The 27,504-nt window shown below is 40.4% G+C and overlaps 1 protein-coding gene across 2 annotated transcripts in view; it reads right to left on the bottom strand.

The window, feature by feature from the left end:
• The window catches only part of INIP (INTS3 and NABP interacting protein), a 40,894-nt gene extending 33,830 nt beyond the window's left edge, over positions 1–7,064 (bottom strand). For both annotated transcript variants that reach the window (XM_061201028.1, XM_061201029.1), the window contains exons 1-2: positions 6,920–7,064; positions 5,756–5,829 (exon numbers count right to left, since the gene is read on the bottom strand). In XM_061201028.1, the coding sequence (XP_061057011.1) occupies positions 5,756–5,780 (25 nt within the window). In that variant the 5' untranslated portion in view covers positions 5,781–5,829; positions 6,920–7,064. The remainder of the gene's footprint in view (positions 1–5,755; positions 5,830–6,919) is intronic.
• Positions 7,065–27,504: the final 20,440 nt, after the last annotated feature.

Below are 27,504 nucleotides of genomic sequence, written 5' to 3'. Positions count from 1 at the left end.
GAAATGTTATAAAATTAGATATTGGTGAAAGTTACACACTTTACAAAGGTACTAAAGATTCCTGAAGTGTAATCTTAATACAGGTGAATCTTATAGCATGTAAATTATATCTCAATAAAGTTGTTTAAAAATTTTTTTAAAATAAAACATAAAGACTCATGTGATTAAAATGGGCCCACCTGGATAATCCAGGATAATCTTCCCATCTCAAGGTCGTTAACCTTAATCACGCGAGCAAAATTCCTTTTGCTATGTAAGGTAACAAAGTCACAGATTCTGGGGATTATGACGTCGGCATTTTTTGGAGGGATGTGGGGAGAATACTATTCTGCCTACCAAACTCCTTAATGATATATAAAATGTATTCAGTGGTTAAAACTCAAACTTATTCGGGGGAGACTGCCTGATGTCTAAGTCTTAGCAGAATAAAAAATACAACAACATTATTAACATGAAGTAATTAGTACCAGTAACTAGTCTTCTAGCTATCTAGTTAATGGCAAACACTTCCTGTAACTTGTAGGATTAAAAAATTATTCAACTCTTAGCCACCTTTGGAATTTACTGAAAATACAGATCAAGGAAAGGAATAAGCCCTAATGTCTGCTCAGGTGATCTCCCTGTGTTCAAGTTCTCTCTCACTCAGACCCCAAGGACTTACCCCTTTTAAGCTATCGCCACTTTTTCTATCCACTGAGGTTTCTTGTCTTCAGCACTAGCTAAATAAGATGATGAAATCTCTTCTGCTTGAATCACCCTTTCCTCCTCACTCATTTTTCTTTTCCTCTTACAGATAAACTCACAGGCCCATTTCCCTGTAAGGATTTTCTGCTCAATAACAGATGGAGAAGAGATACAAAAATTAAGATGAGGTCTTCTGCCCCTAGTCTAGAGCTCCCAATTTTTTTTTAGATACTATAATTAGAATGTTCTAACCCTCCAGCTAAAGTGCAGTATGGGAAAACAATGAACAGGGGACTTGGACACAGATTCAATTTGGGTTCTCATCTCAGTATTACCAGTTACTATTTAATATTGGGAAAATTACCTCACTATGCAGGACTGATGGACATAACAGTGACAACTTTGAAGGGTGGTTACATGAAATATAGAAAATAAAAATAAAATACCTAGCACACTGCCTGCCACGTGGTAGTTGCTTAATAAATACTAGCTATTACTGTTATTATTACCTAGTGTTCTCTATCATTTAGATTGTCAGCCTCACTAGATTCTTGTCAGCCCCATTCTGACAATTCTCTGTCAGTAAACTGTTTTTCATTACACAGGGTACAATTGATTAGCACAGCTTTCTAGGTTACACTCACATGACAGGCCTCCCAGGCCAGTCTGAATGGACCTGGGGATCATAAGCTCTCTTCTACTATACAAACAATCTCATGCTAGTTTACGTCATATTCTGCCTCAACTCAGTTTCATTCCTATTTGAACCTGGGCCTACAGATCAATCCTAGCATCAGAAAATCACTGTACACTCTTCGCCTTGGCAATGAAAAATGAGGCAAAAAGAAATCTAGCTTTAAAAAACGAACTCCAAATTGTGTCTTTGTGTCCACTCTCATCTTTAAAAATGTACACATGCAAGAATTTTGAGATGATTTTTATATATCACTAGGGTAAATTCTTAATTGAGAGGTAGCATACCTTAGTACAAGCCTGAAGGGTAAATCTGCTTTCCTTCTGGACCATAGGTGGTTTAGGTGAAACTTGTACTTGGGTCTGAGGTCAAGCAAGACACCTCCCAGGAGCTATGTTCCATTCTTACACAGAGCCCTAAAATCACAGCTAAGAGCATCCAAACTGGCCCCAAATCAATAGTTCCCACCACTTGATCTGCAGGGCTTATAGTTATTACTCTAAGCATTTTGAGATAACTATAAAAGAATCAAAAGAATTCACATTCTTTTTTTTTTTTGAGGGCAATCGCTATTTTTTAAAAATTATTTATTTATTTATGGCTGCATTTGGTCTTCGTTGCTGCGCGCAGGCTTTCTCTAGTTGCATCAAGCGGGGGGGTTCTCTTGTTGCGAAGCACAGGCTCTAGGTGCGTGGGCTTCAGTAGTTGTGGCACATGGGCTCAGTAGTTGTGGCACACGGGCTCAGTAGTTGTGGCACACGGGCTCAGTAGTTGTGGCTCGCAGGCTCTAGAGCTCAGGCTCAGTAGTTGTGGTGCACGGGCTTAGTTGCTCTGCAGCATGTGGGATCTTCCCCGACCAGGGATCAAACCCATGTCCCCTGCACTGGCGGGCAGATTCTTAACCACTGCGCCACCAGGGAAGTCCCAAGAATTCACATTCTTTACTCAGTTTTTCACCAGGTTTCTCTGTGTATCTGAAATCAGGTTAGACCAATCTCCCAACTGCCAGCACATAATCACAGGATCTTGGTATTTACCAACGATGAGAGCCTCTTTACATAGGAATGGTACCTTGGCCAAATTCCAGTTTAACAATCGGCCTCTACATATTAAATTCTCAAAATGTTACTTCTTATCAATCAAATAATTATTATGAACCTATTGAATGTTCCACACTGTGATGGATGCTAAGAATATGAGACTTCAGTAACTGTCTGCCAAGAGCCTGTGAAATTTAGCGGTTCAGATTACTACTACAGTATGATAGACTGCTAGATCTGAAAGAGGGCCTGTCCCCTACGCCAGAGACATTAATAAATTAAAACACACAGATGAAGATTTCTTAAAAGTCATCGTTCTTTCAGTTATCATTATAAGGTAATTATGGAACTTGGTATTCAATCTCCACAATAAGTAGTTCCAATACACATAAACAGTACAGAAATAATATAGAGAGTAAAATGCAATAGATCCAAATAAATAAGAATTTTAAATTTTCACTGAGAGTCTAGGAGTCTACAGAACATGATATGGACTCCCTCTGCTGGTGCCTAATAGCAGCAGCTCCATGACACCAACAATATCACTGACAAAAGAACAACAAAAGCCAAAGGACTAATCTAAATTCGCTTCTATGTTTTTTTGTTTGTTTGTTTTATAAATTTATTTATTTATTTTTGGCTGCGTTGGGTCTTCCTTGCTGTGCGCGGGCTTTCTTTTCAGTTGCAGCAAGCAGGGGATACTCTTTGTTGCGGTGCGCAGGCCTCTCATTAAGGTGGCTTCTCTTGTTATGGAGCAGGGGCTCTAGGTGCGCGGGCTTCAGTAGTTGTGGCACATGGGCTCAGTAGTTGTGGCACAGGGGCTTAGTTGCTCCGCGGCATGTGGGATCTTCCCAGACCAGGGCTCGAACCCATATCCCCTGCACTGGCAGGCAGATTCTTAACCACTGCGCCACCAGGAAAGCCCTCGCTTCTATTTAGATTAAGGGATGTTTCATAGTGGATTTGACTATGGATCAATCAAAGGCGACAGTAAAAATGATTGTGCTTTATTGCAACTGCTTTAAAAAAAAAAGTAACTAGCAAATTGTAAATCTTGCATATTTGTGCTATTAAAACAGACAGATAAAAATATTTAATTTGTTTTCATTTGGACTGCATTGTGTGATTTTTAGCAGCATATTTTCTCACCAAAATAGATTTCTCTTAGTTTCATTTCGGTTCAAATTAAATTATTTTTAATCTGAATCCTTATAACTTGGTGAAAAGAGGAGGTCAAAGACCATAGGGGAATACTGACCTGTGATTAGTCCATAGAGCACACAAATCACACTTGGTTATTTGAGAGAACAGAATTGTATTAGCTGGTTACAGCCAGTAAAGCTATCACCAGAGCTAGCTTTTTACAATACCACACTTCTATAAAACTCATGTAATCTTTAGTCTGTCCTAAATGCAACTAATATACTAAAACAGATTCAGTGGGCTTCCAGCTTCCAGTACTAGCAAAATAGTTTGGTTAGAGTAATCCTGCCACAAATATAATAATAAATTCTGGAAAAAATACTAAACATTCATTATTTGAAGGCACTAGGGACTGACCAAAATCAGGCAGAAACTGCAACTGGTGAAATTTGGGAATTGGTGGCCTTTTGCACTCCTCAATCCACGAACAGCTTGCATAGCCTCACCTTACTGGCTTGAGGTATCAGAGGACAGAGTTCAGGACTGGCAGAGTAACCAGAAAATTAGGGGAGAGACTTGAGAGGGAAAGGCAGAAGGAGTAAAGCCTAAAACATGCCTATAAAATCCACCCAAAGTTTTCGCTTTCTGCTAAACTACACATACATGGGAGAGACAAATAAAGCACTAAAGCAGCAACTGGAAGCTGAAAAGAATGAGCAGAGATTTCAGCTGCTGCCCAGCACAAGGGAGACAAGAGTTTGGAGTATGAGTTGAGCCAAGCCATCTGCTAGAATAAAAATCACATTTCAGAGGAATATAACAGAATTCAGAGTCTCTACAATGTATTAGTCATAATATCCAGTATTCAATAACAAATCACTAAGTATAGTAAGAAAAAGGAAAATGTGACCCATTCTCAAAAAAAATGCAGTCAACAGAAACCAACTCAAAAGATGATCTAAATGATGCAATTAGCAGTGACATAGGACTGGTATCTAGACTCTTAAAAAAAAAATTGATAATAAAAATAACCCAAATTTTTAAAAAATGAGCAAAAGCCTTGAACAAACACTTCACAAAGGAAGTGAAAACAAACACTTCACAAAGGAAGATTTGCAATGGCCAATAAGCACATAAAAAAGTGCTTTTGCCAACATTTGTCATCAGGGAAATCCAAGTTAATATTACAATGAGATGTCACTTCACACCCTCTAACATGGCTAAAATTGAAAAGACCAACAATGCTATATATGGAGCAACCAGAATTCTCACACTTTACTAGAGGGAATGTAAAGTACATCCACTTCGGGAAAAGGTTTGGCAGTTTTCCATAAAGTAAACTATACACTCAGCGGCTCCATTGCTAGATATTCATCCAAATATCTGCAAAAAGACTTACAAACGAATATTCAAAGCAGCTTTATTCACAATGGCCAAAACTGATACAACCCCAAAGTCTCCAAAAAGGAATGAATAAATAAATCGTGGTAAATTCATACAGTGGAATACTAGTCTGCAATAAAAAAGAATGAACTATTGTTACATGGCATAACATGGATGACTCTCACAGACAGTACAGTGAGTGTAAGCAACTGGACACAAACACATTTATATGACGTTTAAAATAAAACAAGACTAAGATTAATCAAAAAATATGATGTGTCAAATAAGGAGTTTAGACTTGATATGGAGAGGAAACAGAAGTTTGCTTCAAGTTCTTAAGCAGGAGACAACTTACAAAGTGGAATTTAATGCTTTCTAGAGATTAAATTTTACTTTTGAAAACTTATTTTTAAATAAAAACTCCTTATTTGGGATGTATCTAACTTGACTTGCTTTAGAGAGCTCTTAACACAGGTGAAACGTGTATGAAAAGTTCTTTGAGCAAACGAAAATAAAGGAGTGGATATTGCCTAGTGACAATATAACTTCTTTAAAAGTGGTTCTAATCTCAAGTAAAAGAGCATGAGAACACAAATGTCCGAGGAGGACTTAAGGTTTACAATGTGAATAATATTAACATATAGGATTAACAGCTATTAAGGATGTTACATATCTGATGAAACGTTGGACTTGCTTCAAATATGGGGTTTTACTTGGCTATTCATTTTTAATTCTGGCTCTAGTAACGGCCCTATGCTAAATTTTCTATCAAAATACTTTACTATATGAGGAAAAAGTTCCTAGCATTTACCTTGTCCTGAAGGGTTTGCTGCCATCTTCCTATTTTCTGTTTCAACTATGTTCCGTGGCAAGTGGTCCAATCACCTGTAAAAAATAATGTGCAGACACATATCTTCATCTCTTCAGAAACATATGTCTGAAGGGAACACAGACTTAAATCAAACGCCTCAAGTTATTTAATTAGAGCGTGAAGGTTAAATGTTTATTCTTGCAGATGTTGATACCAACATTCACCATTACTGTCTTTAATTACTTCATTAGGTTGTGTTTACCAAATACTACCAAATGTATCAACTAACTGATAGCATCAATACAATCACAGGGCTAGGAAGAAAAATCACTCATCTGTAGTGCCTCTCGATTCATTTAAAAAACGTACCCAGCAACTACTGTGTATACTGAAAGCTAGAAAGGAAAAAGAGCCGAATATTTATCGCGTACATACTCTGCACCATACAAGATCTGTAAGATGATTGAAATTAATTATTTTATTTATCACCACTTCATAGATAGGGAGATCGTGTCCAAGGTCACAAAGCTAGTGCGAAAACTTTGGACTGTTAGCTTCCAAACTTCGTGCTTTTGTACTAGGCCCTGGGGAGATCCCAAATGAGCAAGACCCTACTCCCGCCCTCAAGAAACATATAATCCGGTGGAATAAGAGAGTCTCATTCAAGCAACCGTACTAAAAAAGTTTAACAAACGCGCTCTTTACAAGGCGTGAACAGTGCTCCGGAAGCAGAGATGAACTGATTCTACCGGCGTGACGAGGGATGCCTTCTGGGGTAAGCGGGAAAGTACAAGAGCTAGCAAACAGATGTCGGTTTGGAACGAAATAATGTTAGGTGTCTCCTGCAGCTAAAGCACAGAGCGAGTGAAGCCGGCTTAGGACGGGAGGGACAAGAGGGCCATCTTGTGACGGAGAACGTAAATCAGGGATGTGACAGGGCTGGACCTGCGTCTCAGAAAGGTCCCGCGGGGGTGGGGGGGGCGGTGCGTGGAGGGCAGGCAGGGTGGGGGCTGCGGCTGATACCAAGGAGAGGAGGGGGAGTGAGAAATGCTGGGAGGCAAGGCTGGCGGGGAGGCCACTGCCCTGTAGCAAGGGACGGCGGCAGCAGGTCAGCGCCGGGGCCACACACCTTCATCCCCGGCGCCGCCAGGCGGTCCTACTTACCACGCGGCTAGAAGGCCCGGGACCGCCTCGCCTTCTGGTCGCGTTCTCCAAGGGGGCGCGACCACTTAAAGACCTGCAAACCGAGCTCAAGGCGGTGTTCTACCACCTTCCCGCCCCCGCTGCACTTCCGCCTCCTGATGACTTACACCCGAGGGACAGGAAGTCCCGCCTCCTAACGGCTGCTCCTCACGGCGATTCGTACTTTAACTGCTACCTCATGCATACGCCACTTCCCTTCCAAAGAGTGGCAGCCAGAGAGGCTCCTGGAACCTGCAGGACGCACCATCGGGGGCGGAGCCCGAACGGGGCGGGGCAGAGACCGGCCGGGTCCCTAGCACCGCAATTGGCTCTTTCGTCCAGGCCGCTGCGTAGTGACTTATCCTGCTGGCTCGGCTAGGTAGGGGCGGGGCAGAGACTGGCTGCGTTCCTAGCCTTTCAAGTGGCGCTTTCGTCCAGGCAGCTGCGGGGGAAAAGCTACCAGCTCAGCCGGTCCTGCGACGGTGTGAATCCACTTCGGTTGGGACTGAGGCAGAGCTGCGGCTGGGACCCGGAGAATGAGCTTTATCAACCATCTCGGGTTGCGCGTCTTACGTACACAAATCCCAGTGATACTTTTCTTTTATAGTTTAAATAATTATACACTAAACTTGTAGAAATTTTTACTACTGTGCAAGAATCTGTATTTAAGGAATGGATATGCCACATCTCAGAACACTGTCTCTCCTAGTGGGATCGCCCGAAGGCCTGATTCCAGCACAGTAGAGCTACGTATCTACGTTGAACAGTAACCTTGTATTGATGTATGTCACCTGTCCTGTGGTCGTTACCCATCTTAACGTCCTTCTTAATAATCGATGTTTGCTCAGTAATAAACGTTTATGATGCACAATTTTGTTGAGTATGGATCCATGACTGAAATAATAACACTACCAAGCATTTATTAAGTGCCTTGTACGTACGAGGTGCTTCCTGTGCATCAGCTCTGGTCCTGTCATTCCCTGAGTTATATATGATTCGTATTTATTTATATACTTATATGTGATTTATTTATATATTTATTTATGATTTATATATCAGACTCAGAAATGTTCAGTTACTTTATGTCTTTAGTTGAATTTCAGCGACTAAAGGCCTGTCAGATACAAAGGTCCAGGTTCTTAAATCTCACACATTGTCTCTGCTCTGGAGGAAGGAATTCCTCTGAGACCAGCTCAGGGAGCTCAGTAGTCTAATGACTACTTTTTTGAAAAATATTTATTTATTTATTTTTTGGCTGTGTTGGGTCTTCGTTTCTGTACGAGGGCTTTCTCTAGTTGCGGCAAGTGGGGGCCACTCTTCATCGCGGTGCGCGGGCCTCTCACTCTCGCAGCCTCTCTTGTTGCAGAGCACAGGCTCCAGACGCGCAAGCTCAGTAGTTGTGGCTCACGGGCCTAGGTGCTCCGCGGCATGTGGGATCTTCCCAGACCAGGGCTCGAACCCGTGTCCCCTGCATTAGCAGGCAGATTCTCAACCACTGCGCCACAAGGGAAGCCCTGACTACTTTAATCTAGATATAAAGTGAGCATTTTGGTAGTTGGCCAGGACAACTTTTCAGTTAAGAGACCTTTCTGAGTTCCGGCTGGACGAAAATGATGACTTGGATATATATGGCTGACAGAACCTTAGGAGAATTTTTTGATTTTAGGTTGCCTGACGAGACAATACAGAAATTAGGGCATAAGAAAACTCCAGTCTAAGTCCCAAATGGACATCCTGAACAAGCTTATTTAAGCTGAAAAGAAGAGTTCTACCCCAGAGCAACATTTTGTAATTTCCCAGTAAATTCAGCCTCCCAGGATTCGCAGAACATTATCAGGAGAAAGATAAATTTAACTTGCTGCTGATTGTTTTGCCCTTTATTTGGTGAGTGTGAGCTCTTGAACTCCCCTCTCTTCTCCTTGAGAGATTTTGGGACTTCAGTGTCACAAGAATTTTAACATATTAGTTAATAGCGGGTCAATTTACTTGGGTTCTAATCCCAGCTCTGACAGTTAATCATTTGATGCTTCAGTTCTATCATCTATAAAAAGGAAATAAAAATAAATGAGTGACCACTTCATATCCATTAGATGGCTACTATCGAAAAAAAAAAACCCAGAAAATAAAATAATGAGTGTTGGCAGAGAAATTGGAACCTTTGTGCATGTAAAATGATACAGCCACTAGTGGAAAACAGTATAATGGTTACTCAAAAAATTAAGGTTTTTTTGGGTTTATACACAAAAGAACTGAAAGCAGGCCTCAAAGAGGTATGTAAACATCCGTTTTCATAGCAGAACTATTCACAATAGCTAAGAGGTGGAAGCGACACAAATATCCTTGAACAGATGAATGAGTAAGCAAAACGTAGCATATACATACAATGAAATATTATTCACCTTTTAAAAAGAAGGAAATTCTGATATACGCTACGGTATGCAAGAACCTTGAGGATATGATGCCAGGTGAAATAAGCCAGTCACAAAAGGACAAATACTGTGTGATTTCACTTATATGAAGTACTTAGAGTAGTCACAATCATAGAGACAGAAATAGAATGGTGGTTGCCAGGGGCTGGGGGGAAGGGGACAATGAAGAGTTGTTATTTAATGGGAATAGTGTTTCAGTTTTATAAAATGTAAAGAGTTCTGGAGATGAATGGTGGTGATGGGGGTAATTATGAAAGATTGTGTTTTACCTGATATCTTGGTACTTGATCAGTAAGTCAGCTGATAAGTAGGTAGAGCCTACATATCTACTAGGGGGAAGTCCAAGACAAAAGGGATGCATGTGACAATCCTGTGGCGCTGTTAACTGATAAGGAAATGTCAGGTAGCAGTCTGTGAAGTGCTTCCTCCTGAAGCCATTATGATTATTACAGACCTTCAGTATCAAGGTAGAGAGCTGAGAATAGTCCTCAGATTCCAGTTGGAGCCACCCTAACCCTCTTGTGCTATTTTATGATTAAATATTTATGGGAAATGCATTAAGCCAGACAGCCTTTAAAATCAACTGTGTAGGAACTTGAGACAATTACTGTATGACTTACCTATTGCTTGTAACAAATTGTCCCCAAACTTGGCAGTTTAAAACAACAAATATTTATTCTCTTACAGTTTCTGAGGAGCTGGAATCATGGCAGCATAGAGGGGTAGTTCTGGCCGAGGATCTTTTTTAAGGTTGCAGTCAAGATGCTAGCAGGGGATATAGTCATTCTGAAGCTCAACTACATGGAAGGATTTACTTGAAAGCTTACTCATGTGGCTGAGGGTATGAGGCTTCAATACCTTACCGTGCAGGCCTTCCCATAGGGTTGCTCATGACATGGCAACTCACAGCCAGAGCAAGTGATATGAGAGTGATCAAGTCAGAAGCAACAGTATCTTTTATAACCTGATCTTGGAAGTGACGTACCACTGTTTCTGCCATATACTGCGTGTCACACAGACCAACCTTGGTAGTGTGGAAGGGAACTATTACAAGGCTGTGACTACTAGGAGGTGGGATCATTGGGGACCGTTTTATCCATTCAGGCTGCTACAGCAGAATACAATAGACTTGATGGCTTATAAACAACAGCAATTTATTTCTCACAGTTCTGGAGGCTGGGAAGTCCAAGATCAAGGTGCCAGCTTGGTTGGGCTCTGGTGAAGGCCCACTTCCTCATTCATGGATGGCTGTCTTTTTGCAGCAACCTCACATGGCTGCAGGGGTGAGGGATCTGAGTCTCATTTACAAGGGCATTAATCCCATTTATGAGGACTCCCACCTACATAACCTAATCACCTCACAAATGCCCCACCTCCAAAGGCCATCACATTGGGGATTAGGATTGAGGTAGGTGTGGGAGGGATACAAACATTCAGTCCAAAGCAGGGACCATCCTAGAAGCTGGCTACCACAACTACATTGCTCAAACAAAATGTATTCTTACTTCAGATCCTATAATAGAAAATGAAGTGAACTTAGTCTAGGAGACTTTTAGCTACAAAAAGGGGCAGAATTGCCCACTGGCTAAGAGAGCAGCCTCTAGAACCAGACTCTCTGGGTTCAGATTCTTGCTTTGCCACTTACTGGGTGAACACTTAGACAAATTATTTCTCTGTTCCTCAATTTCCTCATCTGTGGAAAAGGGTAATAAAAGCATCCTCTACCATGATATGTCTGGTTGGACACAAGAGCATTTTCCACCTTATAGGAATACAAGGGAAGCTACCCTTGAAGGAGAAGTGGGTTTCAATTAAGTCAGGAGATAGGTGATTCGATGGTTTGGTTAAGGAGAATTTGCTTACCATGGAATGAAACCTCTAGAAACCTTAGGGGAATCTTTCATTGAATCTTTGCCGTATGCTAGGACTCTGCATGTATTATCTCAAGACCAACCTTTGAGAAGGATACAATGATCATCTATCAATTTTAAAGATGTGGATACATTGAAACTTGTCCAAGATGCTACCATTTTTTGATTACAATAGTGAACTAAACCACTACGTGCAGTTGCCCCTTGCGTTTATAACCATGGCCAAGGATAAGAATGTGAGGGAGGGGTTCCCTGGTGCAGATTGAGTCCCACTCCCTATGTGGAGTCAGGTCTAGACCATGGTTTGCAAGCCAAGTCTGTGTGGCACAGATACCAAGGCATTAGGCCACTCTGCTTCTTCACTCATGGGGGAAGGAAAAGAGGTGTCTTCTCAGGTTCGGCAAGGAGAGGAGGTCCGCAAGAAGGGGTGAGGGTTAGATTAGAAGTGTTTTGTTTGACAGATTGATTGACTTTAAAAAAGTTACTTTTATTTTGCCACTGGTTTGTCCCCTTAATTAAATAGATTGAACCCTACTGTTTTTGGTGGGCTATGAAGAGGACTCGCTGCACTGCATTAAACCCCTCAGGGGGCCGGGCAGCCTGAGTGCCATGTAATGCTTCATGTTAGCTCCTTCTCATTTGGTCAGCTCTAAGGGGCCAACTGTCTACTACATGCCAGTATCCTCAAAGTACCAAGAAGAGTGCTAAGCAGGTACACCTGCTGATTGATTTTTAAACCTAATGAAAGCTGAAATGTGCCCTTTTATTCATTTATTCAATAGATATTTAATGGAAGTACAAACTGAATGATTTGTTCTTGTCTATAGGATGCTTTTAAGTGTGCAGGCCAGAATCTCACTTTTGTTTTTTCACTGCTTTAAAAGCTGATCTAATCCTTTAGTCAAATAATGCTTTGTGGGCTCTCACGGTGTGCCGCTAATGCGCTCTTCAGCAGTACTGTTCCATTAAAGTTCAAGGTGTTTGTTCTTCTTAAACTACTGCACTAACACGGTTAACTACTCCCCAGGTTCAGTGCCATCTATAAATTTAACATATTTGTTGAAAGACTCTTATTTGAGATCATTAATGATAAAATGCCAGCCCTGTGCTTCTCCAAATCCCCTAGCATTCTTCCAGTTCCTGTAAAATTAATTAGTACCTTTAATTTACTACCCTTGGGCCAATTTTATTCAACTCTGACTTTAGGAAAGGATTGCATTCCTTTGTAACTGGAGACAAAGGCATTTGTGGTCAGGACCTAATCCTGAACCCTGGAACCTGTAAATGTTACTTTATATGGGAAAAGGGTCTTTGCAGATGTGACTGAGGATCTTGAGGCGGGGAGATTATCCTGGATTATCCAGGTGAACCCTGGATAATCACAAATGTCCTTATAAGAGAGAGGAAGAGGGAGGTTTGACATAGGCAGAAGAGAAGATGGTGTGATCAGAGGCAGAGACTGGAGTGATGCAGCCACAAACCAAGGAATGCTGGCAGCTCCCAGGAGCTGGAAGAAGCAAGAACATTCTTGCCTCCTTAATTTCAGCACAAACTGATTTTGGACTTCTGGTCTCCAAAACTGTGATAGGTAAATTTCTGTTGTTTAAAGGTACCAAGTCTGTGGTCATTTGTTACAGCTGCCACAGGAAACTAGTATTGAATACATTACTTTTCACAGCTCACTCAGAGCACGTGTGAGAGTGCTTGAGAAACAAATGCTGGAAAGACTTTTGTCTGGGTTGCATTTTAATGAAATAGTTCAGACTTACAAAAACCTATAACTAATAATATAATAGACACTGTGGAACTTACTACCTGGCCTAAAAAACAAAACATTTCAAGTACATTTGAGTTCTCCCAGGCACCCTTCCCCCACCGTGCTCCTCTCGCTCCACCTCTGAGGTAAGCCACTTTCTTGAATTTAGTTGTCATTGCTCCAGTACATATCTTTAAACTTTTGCTACATTGTATCCCTAAGATACATTAAATTGTTTTAAAATTTTATAAAAATGTTGATATTCTATCTATCTATCTGATATATATATTCTTTTGCAATTTGCTTTTTTGGTAACTATCTGAGCTATTTCCTTGAGTGCTTTCTACATGTAAAGTACCATATTGGGCAATGTGGATGATACTAGACAAATCAGACAGGAAGATTTTGCACCAACATTATCCTGTTAAAAGAGCTACAAATGTAATCTCTTACAGTATTTTCCCATTGTTTTAAAAGAAGGTTCCTACTCAGTAATGTCAACCCAAAAAACACAGAAGGCTGCAAATAAGAAAAGAGTGTATTTGGGGTCTTAAGAATTGCAATTCTGGAGACACAGATTTGGGTAAAACCAAAAGAGTGTTCTGGGGAAGAGAAAGTATCAGGGGCTTATAAAGGCAAAAGCCATGAGGCTCTACTCTGATAGAAGAAAGGAAATATTTGTCCTTAAGGGATGGCTGTCACAAGTTGCTTTAGGGTAAGGGTGCAGTAAATATCTTGAGTTTCTGAACATTGGCCAGATGTTCTGGATGTCTGTGTTAAGACAATAAGTGGTCAAAAGGTCAGATTCCTTCTGGGCTGAGATGTGCATAAATCACATTTCCTCAGGGGCCTTCCAGCTGCATTTTATTTATTTATTTATTTATTTATTTATTTATTTATTTATTTTTAGGCCGAACCACGCGACTTGCGGGATTTTAGTTCCCCGACCAGGGGTCAAACCTGGGGCCCCTGGTAGTGGAAGTGTGGAGTCCTAACCACTGGACAGCCAAGGCATTCCCCTGGCAGCATTTTAGAGACGTCTCTTAGCAATACTGACTCCATTTTGATTTTTCTTTCACAGTATCTACCATCTAATACCTAAATATGTGACTATAGCTTTGAATTAATAACATGGCTGTCTCTCTTGTTACACTGTGGTTTATTTTAAGCATATGATTCTCCCAGGGCATTTTAAAAACATTGTTCTATTATTTTGAGAAATCTTTTAATTGTCAACGATAGGAATGATCGTTTTCTATATTTTACTCCTAACACCTGTAAATCAACACAAGTCCTACTTACCTTTACAAGATTTTCAAGGTAAATATGATATTTCTCAAAATTAAGAATTGTTTACAACTTAATCACGCAAAAAACCACAAAACTAATACATTCAAATCAATGTTAAATTTTATGTGACACTGATGTTTTGGCAAACTTGGTCACTATTCACAGTGTGAAGAGGATGCCCTTAGCAACAGCATGCATTTCTTTCACTTTGCTTGCCTCTCCCACCAGTTTTCTCTACTCAAGATTGTAAACTTTCATCTGCATGGTGATGTTTGAAGTCATTTGGCTTTCATTCGGCCCAGTACTAACCTTAGGCTCAAGCAAAAGGGGCTGCTTCCCCCACATATTAGAGGGTCTTGCATAAAACACACATGTACACACACACACACACACACACACACACACACACACACACACACTTGTTAAGGAACAGATGAGAACCTCTGTCACTTGGCACTGGCCCAGCATAACCTAGAACCTTGAATATCTGCTCCTAACACTACTCAGGCCCGATGGAAACACTTCATATCTCTTGCCCTCTGCTCTTAAAGCAAAAGGCAGCTGGGTTGGGATGCTGTAAAAGTTTTTGGGTTATGCACACATTGAGGTCTGGGTTGGGTAGAAACCCAGTCTTCCTCCTGTGTGTCTCCTTTGCACTACTATCACACTCACAACCCTCTGACACCAGAGTTGGGGGATGGTTCCACACAATTCTGAGGCACCAGCTGAGCGTCCTACAGTCTAACTCAATTCTGACACCATCCACCTGGAGACAGCGTTAAATCCTACAGGGTGAGGGCTCGGGCCCCTGAGACTGCCCACCCCAACTTCACATGTCAACCGCAGGCTGTAGATCCTCAGGTTACCCACAACTTCTGTCTGACTTGGCGACAAATTGGAAGTTCCCATGACCTCCTTTCCACTTGGATTCGATTATATGCTAGAATGACTCACAGAACTCAGGGAAACACCTATGTCTAGCAGTTCATTAAAGGATATGATAAAGGATACAGATGAACAGCCAGATGAAGACACACATGAGGCGAGATCTGAGAGGGCCCCAAGTGCAGGAGCTTCTGTCACTGTGGAGTTGGGGTGTGTCACCATCCTGGTATGTGGAGGTTCACCAATCTGGAAGTTCTCCAGACCCCATACTATGGGATTTTTGTGAGACTTCATGACATAGGCAGGATGGATCATGAACTCCATTTCCAGCCCCTCTCCCCTCTCTGGAGACTGGGGAATAGGGTTGAAAATTCCAAGCTTTTGATCATGACTTGGTCTTACTGGTGGTGATTAGCTGCCATTCAGGAGCCATCCAGGAGCCCACCCAGAATCGCCTCATTAGAACAAAAACTACTCCTGCTACCCAGGAAGTTCCAGTGGATTTAGGAACCCTGTTTCAGAAGCCAGGGTCAAAGGCCAACTATTAGAACAGAAGAGGTTCCTAATGTTCTTTTTTTTTTCTTTTAAATATTTATTAATTTGGTTGCACTGGGTCTTAGTTGCAGCAGGCGGGCTCCTTGGTTGTGGCATGTGAACTTAGTTGCGGCATGCGTGTGGGATCTAGTTCCCTGACCAAGGATCGAAGCCGGGCCCCCTGCATTGGGAGCATGGAGTCTTAGCCACTGCGCCACCAGGGAAGTCCCCTAATGTTCTTAACACTTAGGAATTCACAAGAGTTTCAGGGGCTCTGTGCCAGGAATGAGGTGGAGAGTGGAAGGCAGAAACCAACATATATTTTTCCTATTTTCTCACAAGGTCAAAAATGGACACTGCTTTTTAGTGCAAGGAAGAGTTGAGCAGCAGACGTACTTAGGTAAGAGAAAAAACTAATTATCCTAAATGCTTCCTCTCAGATCAGATGAATTCAATAAATTCTTGAACAACCAACACTTTTTCTCTTTAGTGCTGGAAGTCCATTTTCTTGCTTTTCTTCTTATTCTCATTTGTGATTCTGGAGTTGCTCATGAATTAGTACATTTGGACTGGTGACTGAGGAACATTTCTGCAATATTAAACAATTGATTTTCCTTTCATTTGTATATATGTCTCTTTATATGTACCATGAGTGAAGCATAATACTGATTCTTTACTGTGTGACTCTAGATATTGCTTTAAGAGATGGTAAAAATTGCAATATAAGTGATAATTTATGATGAAATTAAAATATATTCTAATCTATGATAATAATTTATCATATGTATCCCTATTTCAGTGTTTTAATGTGATATATAAAATTTGTGATTTATTTCTGAATCTAAATATTACTTTAAGAATTTAATTGGCAATTTCAGTTGTTTACTTACCAAAGAACACATTTTCTCTAAATTAAAAGTAATAAAAAACTATCTAAGAAGTACAATCACTTAAGAAACTTTGTCCAATTTGACATTACTGTTGTTTAATTAATCAAGGAAGCCGTTAGACTGTGGTGGCTCTAATGCTGTGACAAACCCAAATCTAAGCCTGTAAATAACTCAAGGTTATGAAATTGAACAACCAGTCACTAACAGCCAAGTAGGCTTTATGCTATAGACAATCCATCATTTCTTTACTTTATTCCACCCTTTCTCTACAAAAGTCTCTCCCCAGCTCCCGTCCGTGGAGTGCTCCTAACCACTTCTGGTTTGGCACTGCCTGCTTCAAATTGATTTTTCCTCAAATAAATGCTTACAATTTTTAATATGCCTTAGTTTATCTTTGAACACACCATTTATGTGAAAAATCTTATAATCTTATAATGTAAATAATTATTTTGCTGCTATCAAGGCAAGAAAAATAAATTTTATGAACTGTTTATGTGTCAATATTTTTTATCACTCATACCAAATATCAACAGACCACCCAGACATGAAAAATAAAGTTAGTTGTCTTTGATATTTAGCCAGCTTTCAGTCATTTCAAAGCCATAGCTTTACACATATTTGTCAGCTGGATGTATAACTTTTAAATATTTAGACATATGGAATGTAAGCCCGCATCTGTACTCTGGTTCAGGCGCCACAGTTGCTCAGATGGGCCTGACTGGGCACAAGTTTCCATGTATTAAGACTGTTGCTATTCATTTGTCATTAACGTAAGGAAATTGATGTTGAAATATTTGATAGTTTCTTGATCTTAAACAAATATAAATATAGGGAACTGATATCTACTTCATTAGTCAATTAAATGGTGGTCATCCAGACAACTCAGAATATGCTATGTTATGTTTTATATTCAGAATGTATTCAGAATATTAAAAAAACTTAAGATCATCATCAAAATGAAGATGCTGGGAACATATAAGTTCCAGTGAAAATACACATTATATATACAGTTATTAGCAAAGGGACACATAATTCTGAAGTGTAAAAAAAAATTCTAATAAGAAGTAATATTGAAATTTTTTCTAAAATTGTAAATGCTTCTGTAGTGTACCTCAAAATATATGACATGAATTCAACTTTGCTTGTTAACAAGTGTCTCAAGACACATCTGACAAAAGTGAAGCTAGGACAAAAAAGAGTGGGGGGAGCATAGCCGTAAGGTAGACATCTAGGATTGTGCCTGAAAATTGTCTTTGTTGCTGTTGTGTAGCATATAAATATAATTTGAAATAGAAAGTGATACGTGATAAAGTCTTTTTTTTTTACAGGCTAAGGCCTGTTAATTGGGGTATAATGGAGGTTTTTTGTTTTTTTTAATGTTTATTTATTTATTTGGTTGCACCAGGTCTTACTTGCAGCACGTGGGCTCCTTAGTTTCGGCTCACAGGCTCTAGTTTCCTGACCAGATATTGAACCCGGGTCCCCTGCACTGGGAGTGCAGAGTCTTAACCACTGTGCCACCAGGGAAGTCCCATAATGGAGATTTCTTAAAATTCTTCTTGTAATTGTATCACTTTAGGAGTGGAGAAAGGTAAGCAAAAACATTGGCTTATAACAGAATGTTGCTTAGTCTTGGAAAAGAAGTAGGAAACATTGTAAATATATTTAACTCAGATGTTTCATATGTTTTGATTTAAAATTTTTCCTTATTAGAATTTTTAAATTACAAAAGAAATAAATGCTCATTGTAATGCGTGAAAGGAAACAAACGAAGTTGTAGAAAGATAATGTTAATCTGGCCTGCCCTTGCCCTGCTGTCCCATCACCCCAAGATATAAACCTAAATACTCTGGTTCATATACTATCATGCATTTTCCTACTCTCATATAAACATATACACATATACATTTACACATATATATGTTCATATGTAGTGATCCCACTATACATATTACTTTACCACTTGCCTTTTTTATTTTTAAAATTTATTTTATTGAAGTATAGTTGATTTACAATGTTGTGTTAATTTCTGATGTGTACAACTTGCCTTTTTAAATTTAATGTATCATAGACCTCCCAACATATAGAGCTCTAATTCATTTTTTATTGCTGCATAATATAGTGTGGATGTACTATAATTTGTTCAACCTTTTCCTTTGTGATGTACACATACGTTTACACTTTCCTTTTTTTATACAATGTTGCAATGAACATCTTTGCACATATATCCTTAGATAGGAGCGCTTTTATTTTGACAGCACCGTGTGTTTCTGCCCACACTCTTTGAGAGCGTCCTCTCCCTAAGTCCTCAGTATCAGTGGATGCAGAGGCCAATTTCCTGCAAAGCGATGAAGTTTCAGTTTCAGGGTCCTTTACTTGAACATATATCTCTTTCCCCCCAAACCCTTACCTCCCAAGGCCCAGGGAGAAGCCTTAGCAATTTGCTCACAGGGTCACATATAATATTTTTGTAATATTTGAAAAAGTAAGTCATTTTATTGGCAAAAAGTTAAGACAATTGTGCCTTTCTGCTCCACTCACACTTCCCCTTGGGTTGGATGACCTTAGAGTGTCTGCAGGCATTTTTGAAAGTTGAGTTGGGGGTGCATCTATTTGAGTTTAACGGGATGTATTTATGAGGTTCACTGTCACTTCTGTAAGCCACATATTTTATGCCTCCTAATGTATCAGATTGGATCTTAGCACATTACCAACAACAAATGTGAAGCTGAAAGAAACATTTTAAACTATCAATAATAAAAAAGCAAATTTTGGGGGGAGGGATAAATTAGGAGTTTGGGATTAAAATATACACATTACTATATATAAAATAGATAAACAACAAGGACCTACTGTATAGCACAGGGAACTATATTCAGTATCTTATAATAACCTATAATGGAAAAGAATCTGAAAAAGAATATATATATATATATAACTGAATCATTTTGCTGTATACCTGAAACTAACACAACATTGTAAATCAACTATACTTCAATTAAAAAAAATTTTTAAAGCAAATTTCAATCAACCATTCTAGAAGACTTCATTATCTTTCTACTCTCTCTATAGAAAATATTATAAAATATTATAGAAGAAGGTCTTAAAGAACATGCATCCAAAGACTATGGAAAATAATATTGTAGAGGTTTGTCAGGCAGAAAATAAATAATTAAAAAATTTTTTGTGAGGCTTGGGATATTTATCAGTTTTGTAAAACTTATAATTGTGGTGTTTTACATTATCATCCTAAATAAATATTCACCTTTGTACAAAATTTTGTATGTGAAATTTTGAATTCTTTTTCTTGAAAAGGGCCCCCTAAATTGTTTAAATTTCAGGCCATGTAAAACATTATCTTCACCTGATTATAATTTATTGATCTTGAAATGTTTGCCAGTAGGTTGAGCAAAGATTGCATCTTTTTGCTTTTGTTCACATTTCATAGATCTCTAGTGAGACTGAACATTTTTTTATACTACATTGGCCATTTGTATTTCCTCTTCTTTGATTTGACTATTCATGTCCTTTTGTCCATTTTTTGATTGATTGTTTGTGTCATTAATATGTAGGAGCTCTATGTATCAAGGATTTATCAACGCCTAGAGGGTCATTTGCGTTCTAAATAATTTTCTCTGGAATATCATTTGTCTTTTTTTGGTAACAGTTTTATTGAGATCTAATTCACATGCCATAAAATTCATGCCTTTATTTATTTATTTGTTTGTTTTTTAAAAATATTTTCCAGCTTTATTGAGATATAATTGATAGATAAAAATTATATATATTTAAGGTGTGCAATCAACTAATTAACATACCCATCAATTCACCTACTTAAAGTGTACAATTCAATGATTTTTACCATATTCACAGAGTTGTGCGACCATCTTCACAATCAACTTTAAAATACTTCATGACCCCCAAAAGAAATCCTGTATCCTTTAGTTATCACCCCCAGTTCCCCATCACAATTTGCTTTTGATATATAGTATTTTTAATATCAAATTTCCTTAATTTTCTTATAGTCAAATATCTCTATCTTCTCTTTTACAACTTTAGGTTTCCAGTTTCCAGTGTGGCTGAAGGTCTCCATTTTCTACAAGGTTATTTAAATATACTGCTAACATTTTATTTTTACATTTATATCTTTAAGTCATCTGGAATGTTTTACTTCTTAATCCTTTCCTAGCTACTAATCAAGTAGACCCCCACTTCTTGACTAGATTTCAGGACAAAATTACTGTACCTAATGAGAGAGAAGTTCCTCTTTCAACAGACTTGGGGGAGGTAAACCCTTGAGGGCCAGGCCCAAAGGGCAGGAGCAAGGAGGAGGAGCATCCTTAAAAGGCAGGGTCCCAATCAGGCCACAAGTGGTTACTGCAGGGCACATCATGCCTGCTCACAGGGTGCTTTTGATACCTGCCTTGACCACAGGGCTTTCTCTTTCAGATAAAGAGTTGAAAATGGGATCCTAAAAGCAATGGTCAAAAAGGAGCCAAACTGCCCTTAGCAACAGGCTTCCAAAGACTACAGTATGAGAGGAGGGGGTGCCAGGGGAGGAGTAACAACAGTGAAGAAACCTGGCAAAGAGCACCTGGACCAGGTGATCAAAGTTAACATCATCAGTGACAAGTCATGTTGATACTATGTAGCCTTGATACGATATGATGAGAAGGGCACTTTACCTCTGTGATCTTCCTCCCCCAAACCCATAACCCCAGTGTGACCATGAGAAAAATACCAGACAAACCCAAATGAAGGGCATTCTATAAAATGCCCGATCAATACTTTTCAAACCTTTCAAGGTCATTATATATAAGGAAAGTCTGAGAAACTGCCACAAAATAGTGGAGGCTGAGAGATATGACTATAAAATGTATTGTGGGTATTCTGGATGGGATTCTGTAACAGAAAAAGAACACTAGTGAAATACAATAATGCATACAGTTAATAGTAATGTACCAATGTTGAACTCCTTAGTTGTGACAAATGTACCATAATGATATAAGATGTTAACAAAAGGAGACTTTGGGTAAGGGGTATGTGAGAATTCTCTGTACTATGTTTGCAACTTTTCCATAAATCTAAAAAGTATTCTAAAATAAAAAGATTAAATTAAAGTGGAGGGGGAAATATTTTTGCTAGCCACATCCTTCCTGAGGGAGTATATCTAAGGCCAAGAAAGCATCCTGCCTTCAGCCACGGAGTTGGTATCTCTAGTGCTTAATTTGAACAAATTATGTGCATGGGTCAGAAAGGAATTTTTCAGAAGTCATTTCCCTGTCCAAATTCCCACAGTCAGCTGAGAGAAGCCTTCTAGAACAGTCGATTCTGGATGTCCTGGTCACACTCCATGCATCCCATCCCAGAAAGCACATGGTTTACAGTGACAACAGGCCCCCCGAACCCTAACCCCCAAGATGCTGCTCAGGATCATTTTTAAGGGAGTAGTGACATGATTTAGTTTCTGGTGTCCCCTTAAGTTTCCTAATCCCTGGCCATGTACCCGGGTACCAACACTCCAGGGGGTTCTGGGCAGTAGTGTTTCTGATGGATGGACTGAAGTCAGCAAAGCAGACCTTAATTCTGAGGCTGTACTGAAATCCAGCGGTCAAGGTGAGGCTAGAACTCTGCCCTCATTTGTGTTAAATTACTTTACTTGTATCATCAGTAACCTCCAAAGATCCTATCCTGAGTGACTAAGTGTGTGGCTTTTCCTAGAGGGAACTTAGGTCTGCCTTGATAACAAGAAGCTGTTGAATGAGTTAATTTGGAAGACTTTACATGGTTGTGAACGTGGAGGAGCCAAGATACACCATCTGCACTAAAAACTGGGAGCTGAACAAACCCCATTCTATTGCAGGACAGGGTGGTTTAAGAAGTCTCACAGAGGACTGGGTTTGATTTTGGAGAAAATGAACATTCCTACAGATAAGACTTCTAGAAGCGTCCATGTATGGGCCCCAGCTCAAAGTCTGCTATTCCAGCAGGCCGAGAGAATCAGATTAATGGCTGTGTGGTGAGTGCAGCTTCAGGTATCTCCCGTTTTCTTCATGAGTGTGGGCATGGTGTTCTGCCAGCCACATTGCAGGAAGACCCGAGTGGGGCACAGGGAAAACCAAGCCTCCTGCTGTGCCAATCACAGAATCCCGAAACGCCAGCACAATGAAGGGCCTTATCTAGCTGGGGTGGGCAGAAGCCCTGTCTTTAGCAAGTCACCTCACCTGCACCTATAATCTGGGTACTGAGTAGAACTTTCTTGCTGTGCCCCCCAGCACCATCTTGCTACCCTGCCCACCAGTTATACAGAAAGACAAGGCCTCGTGCCCGTGTGGTCTCACTACCTCTATATAATGAGGATGAGTCTGTGGGCCTGCATGATCATTTATCACCCCATTTACAAAGCACAGGAGGGGCTGGGCAGAGCAGGGCTGCCCGGAGCTACCACAGTGGCAAGGATCTGGGAAGAGCTAGTAGAATTTAGAGGCCTTGGGAAGGCTCAGGAACTCTGCTCCTCTTTGGTTTTAGAGTTTTCCAGAATCTTTAGAGAGTAATGTTTCTCCACCCTTTATTTCTTCTTTCCCAACATTACTGCTCCTACGTGGGAAAGGTTAATTAGGTTTAAATTTTCCCTAACAAGAAAAATTAAATACTAAGGAATCAGATTTTGTTGGGTGGGGCTGAACTTTGCAGACAGCCATTGTAATATCTAAGACCTTTTTGCTCCCCTCACCTCCACCCCAAGTACCAGTTTTCACCTTGCCCCTTCTGAGAATGCACGTTATTGAAGGATGCTGCCACTGCTGGGAACATTGCTTCCCACAAAGGGGCACTCTCTTCTTAGACTTTCTTTTGCTTGCTTGTATTCCTCATCTTCTGAATCCCTAAGGATGAGTTCAGCTGCATGTTAACAGAGATCCCCATTAAAGTGCCTGAGACCATAGGGATGTGTATTTTTTATTTAAGAAGTCTGGAGTCAGGTGCAGTGGCTCAATGATGCCATCAGTGACATGGTCACATTCCATTTATGCGCTCAGCTATACTCAGGGAGTTGGGAATGTCTCGCTTGTGGCCACAAGATGGCTGTAGCAGCTCCAGGCATCAGGGCCTCGCAAGGCTGCATTTGAAGGGAGAGGGAGGAAGAGAGACGGGACAACTAGCAGTCATGAGGGGCAAAGGAGTAGTGGCAACTAACAGTTGCTCACACATCTTTCTCTCCCTCTTATTTCCTCACTTCTTTACCTTTTGGCTTCCCCCAAACCCGCGTTCCCCAAACCCACATTGCATCAGTACGCATCCAAGTGGGAGGGAGCACAAGCATTAGAACTAACTGGCTGACCTCGAGCAAGTTACTTAACACAGCTGGCCTCAGCTTCCTCACTTATGAAGTGAGGGTCGCAGACTAGATGCCTTATGTACGTAAACTTCTTATTGAAGTATCACATAAAGGCTCACAGAGCAGAAATGTACTGCTTGCTGAATTTTTACAAAGAACCAGCCCCACATTAAGAAACAGAATATTATCAGTACCCCAGAAACGCCCACAAATGTAACATTAGTCGACTTTTAGTTCAATACATTAGTTTTGCCTGTTTTTGAATTTTATACAAATGGAATCAGCGGGAGACATTCTTTCGTCGTATCTAGCTTGTGGGATCTCAGTTCCCCAGCCAGGGAACGCACCTGGGCCACGGCTGTGAAAACCCGGAATCCTAACCACTGGCCCACCAGGGAACTCCCCAGCACATTGTTTCTTCATTCTTCTTGCGGTATAATGTTCAATTGTGTGACTACACCACTGTTGACAGTCATGTGAGTTTTTTCTAGTTTTGGTTACTATAAATCTCTGCTGCTGTGGAGATTTTTTTTTTTTAATTTATTTCATTTATTTTTGGCTGTGTTGGGTCTTCGTTGCTGCATGCAGGCTTTCTCTAGTCTTGGCGAGCAGGGGCTACTCTTCGTTGTGGTGTGTGGGCTTCTCATTGTGGTGGCTTCTCTTGTTGTGGAGCACAGGCTCTAGGCACATGGGCTTCAGTAGTTGTGGCACGTGGGCCCAGTAGTTGTGGCTCATGGGCTATAGAGCACAGGCTCAGTAGTTGTGGTGCACGGGCTTAGTTGCTCTGCGGCATATGGGATCTTCCTGGACCAGGGCTCCAACCCAGTGTCCTCTGCATTGGCAGGCAGATTCTTAACCACTGCGCCACCAGGGAAGCCCACTGTGGAGATTCTTGAATCCATCTTTTGATGAATATACATATGCATTTCTGTTATGTTCTGGGAGTGGGAACTGTTGGGTCATATGATGTCTGAATGTTCATCTTCTAGATGCCTCTAAAGATCATTCCTAGTGATGGAATCAAACACGTTCATGGGGCACACAGCCAATAAACAGGCTTTCCATCCTATTCAAAGATTCACTAATAAGACTCAGTGCCAAGGCTTCCAGTACTTGTCAGCTCAATACCTTCTCCAGCCCAAACTCTGTAATGGATAATGACCACAAAGGAGTATACACACAGCCACACACTCCAGATCCAGCTTGTGAAGAAAGCCAGGTTAACAGGTAGCCCTCTGTGCTGGCAGTAAATTATATTTCTGTGGCCAGGTGAGGCCCAGCTCCTAGGAGCCTGCAGGGCCAGCCAAAGAAGTTTGCGGGGCTTTGGAAAATATCTACTCCACTGTGAGGCTCTTTACAGCCAGACCTATGACATGAATCTGTCAACAGATAGTTTAGTTCATCTGAGATCTTCTCCCAAATTTTAAGCACCTGGTAACTGCTCAATAAAAATAACACTAGGGCTTCCCTGGTGGCGCAGTGGTTGAGAATCTGCCTGCTAATGCAGGGGACATGGGTTCGAGCCCTGGTCTGGGAAGATCCCACATGCCGTGGAGCAACTAGGCCCGTGAGCCACAGCTACTGAGCCTGCGCGTCTGGAGTCTGTGCTCCGCAACAAGAGAGGCCCGCGCACCGCGATGAAGAGTGGCCCCCACTTGCCACAACTAGAGAAAGCCCTCGCACAGAAACGAAGACCCAACACAGCCATAAATAAATAAATAAATAAATAAAAAATTAAAAAAAACTTAAAGAAAAAATAATAATCTAAAAAAAAAAAAAATAACACTAAAAGTTTAGGGCAAAAGGACCTGGTAATAGAATTTTGTAAGAGAAATCTGCCTATCTAAGCAACTTTTCAGCAAACAGGAAAATTTTCCAAAGTAAGAACTTAAAAGTGCTATTGACAATAAGGGGCATGTCAATTTGATTTAGAGAAATGGGTGGAGCTATGAGAACAGTATTTCTTTTTTTTTTTTTAAGGTTTGTTTAGTCCTTTTTTTTAACATTTTTATTGCAGTATAATTGCTTTACAATGGTGTGTTAGTTTCTGCTTTATAACAAAGTGCATCAGTTATACATATACATATATCCTCATATCTCCTCCCTCTTTCGTCTCCCTCCCACCCTCCCTATCCCACCCTTCTGGCTGGTCACAAAGCACTGAGCTGATCTCCCTGTGCTATGTGACTGCTTCTCACTAGCTAGCTATTTTACATTTGGTAGTGTATATATGTCAGTGCTACTCTCTCACTTCGTCCCAGCTTACCCTTTCCCCTCCCCGTGTCCTCAAGTCCATTCTCTAGTAAGTAGGTCTGCGTCTTTATTTCCATCTTGCCCCTAGGTTCTTCATTTTTTTTTTTAGATTCCATATATATGTGTTAGCATACGGTATTTGTTTTTCTCTTTCTGACTTACTTCACTCTGTATGACAGACTCTAGGTCCATCCACCTCACCACAAATAACTCAATTTCGTTTCTTTTTATGGCTAATATTCCATTGTATATATGTGCCACATCTTCTTTATCCATTCATCTGTCGATGGACACTTAGGTTGCTTCCATGTCCTGGCTATTGTAAATAGAGCTGCAATGAACATTGTGGTACAGACTCTTTTTGAATTATGGTTTTCTCAGGGTATATGCCCAGTAGTGGGATTGCTGGGTTGTATGGTAGTTCTATTTTTAGTTTTTTAAGGAACCTCCGCGCTGTTCTCCATAGTGGCTGTATCAATTTACATTCCCACCAACAGTGCAAGAGGGTTCCCTTTTCTCCACACCCTCTCCAGCATTTATTGTTTGTAGATTTTTTGATGCTGGCCATTCTGATCGGTGTGAGATATCGCACTGTAGTTTTGATTTGCATTTCTCTAATGATTAATGATGTTGAACATTCTTTCATGTGTTTGTTGGCAATCTATATATCTTCTTTGGAGAAATGTCTATTTAGGTCTTCTGCCCATTTTTGGATTGGGTTGTTTGTTTTTTTGATATTGAGCTGCATGAGCTGCTTGTAAATTTTGGAGATTAATCCTTTGTCAGTTGCTTCATTTGCAAACATTTTCTCCCATTCTGAGGGTTGTCTTTTTGTCTTGTTTATGGTTTCCTTTGCTGTGCAAAAGCTTTTAAGTTTCATTAGGTCCCATTTGTTTATTTTTGTTTTTATTTCCATTTCTCTAGGAGCTGGGTCAAAAAGGATCTTGCTGTGATTTATGTCATAGAGTGGAGAACAGTATTTCTTATAGTCTGTAGACCAGAATCATCATGAGCATCAGCTAGGACGTTGTTTAAGAAAATGCAGATTCCAGATTCCCATCCCTGAATCAGAATCTCTTAGGTGGGCCTAGAAATTTGCATTTTAACAAGCACACAGGTGGTTCTTAGGCACCGACTCCATGATCTGTATTGCATTCCCCGCCTCAGAGGGTCTCTATGCTTTCAGGGGAGGAGCTTCTACATGGAAAGGTAAAATGATCCTATCACTTACCCACAAGCCTCTCTGCCGGTTCTGGGGCAAATTCTAATTTCTTGTTTGCAAAACTCCTCAGATCCTGGCCTCAAGTGGAACTGCTGGCTTTT

Source organism: Eubalaena glacialis, chromosome 9 (genome assembly GCF_028564815.1).
Source record: "Eubalaena glacialis isolate mEubGla1 chromosome 9, mEubGla1.1.hap2.+ XY, whole genome shotgun sequence".
NCBI lineage: Eukaryota > Metazoa > Chordata > Mammalia > Artiodactyla > Balaenidae > Eubalaena > Eubalaena glacialis.
This window is presented reverse-complemented; position numbering and strand designations above follow the sequence as displayed.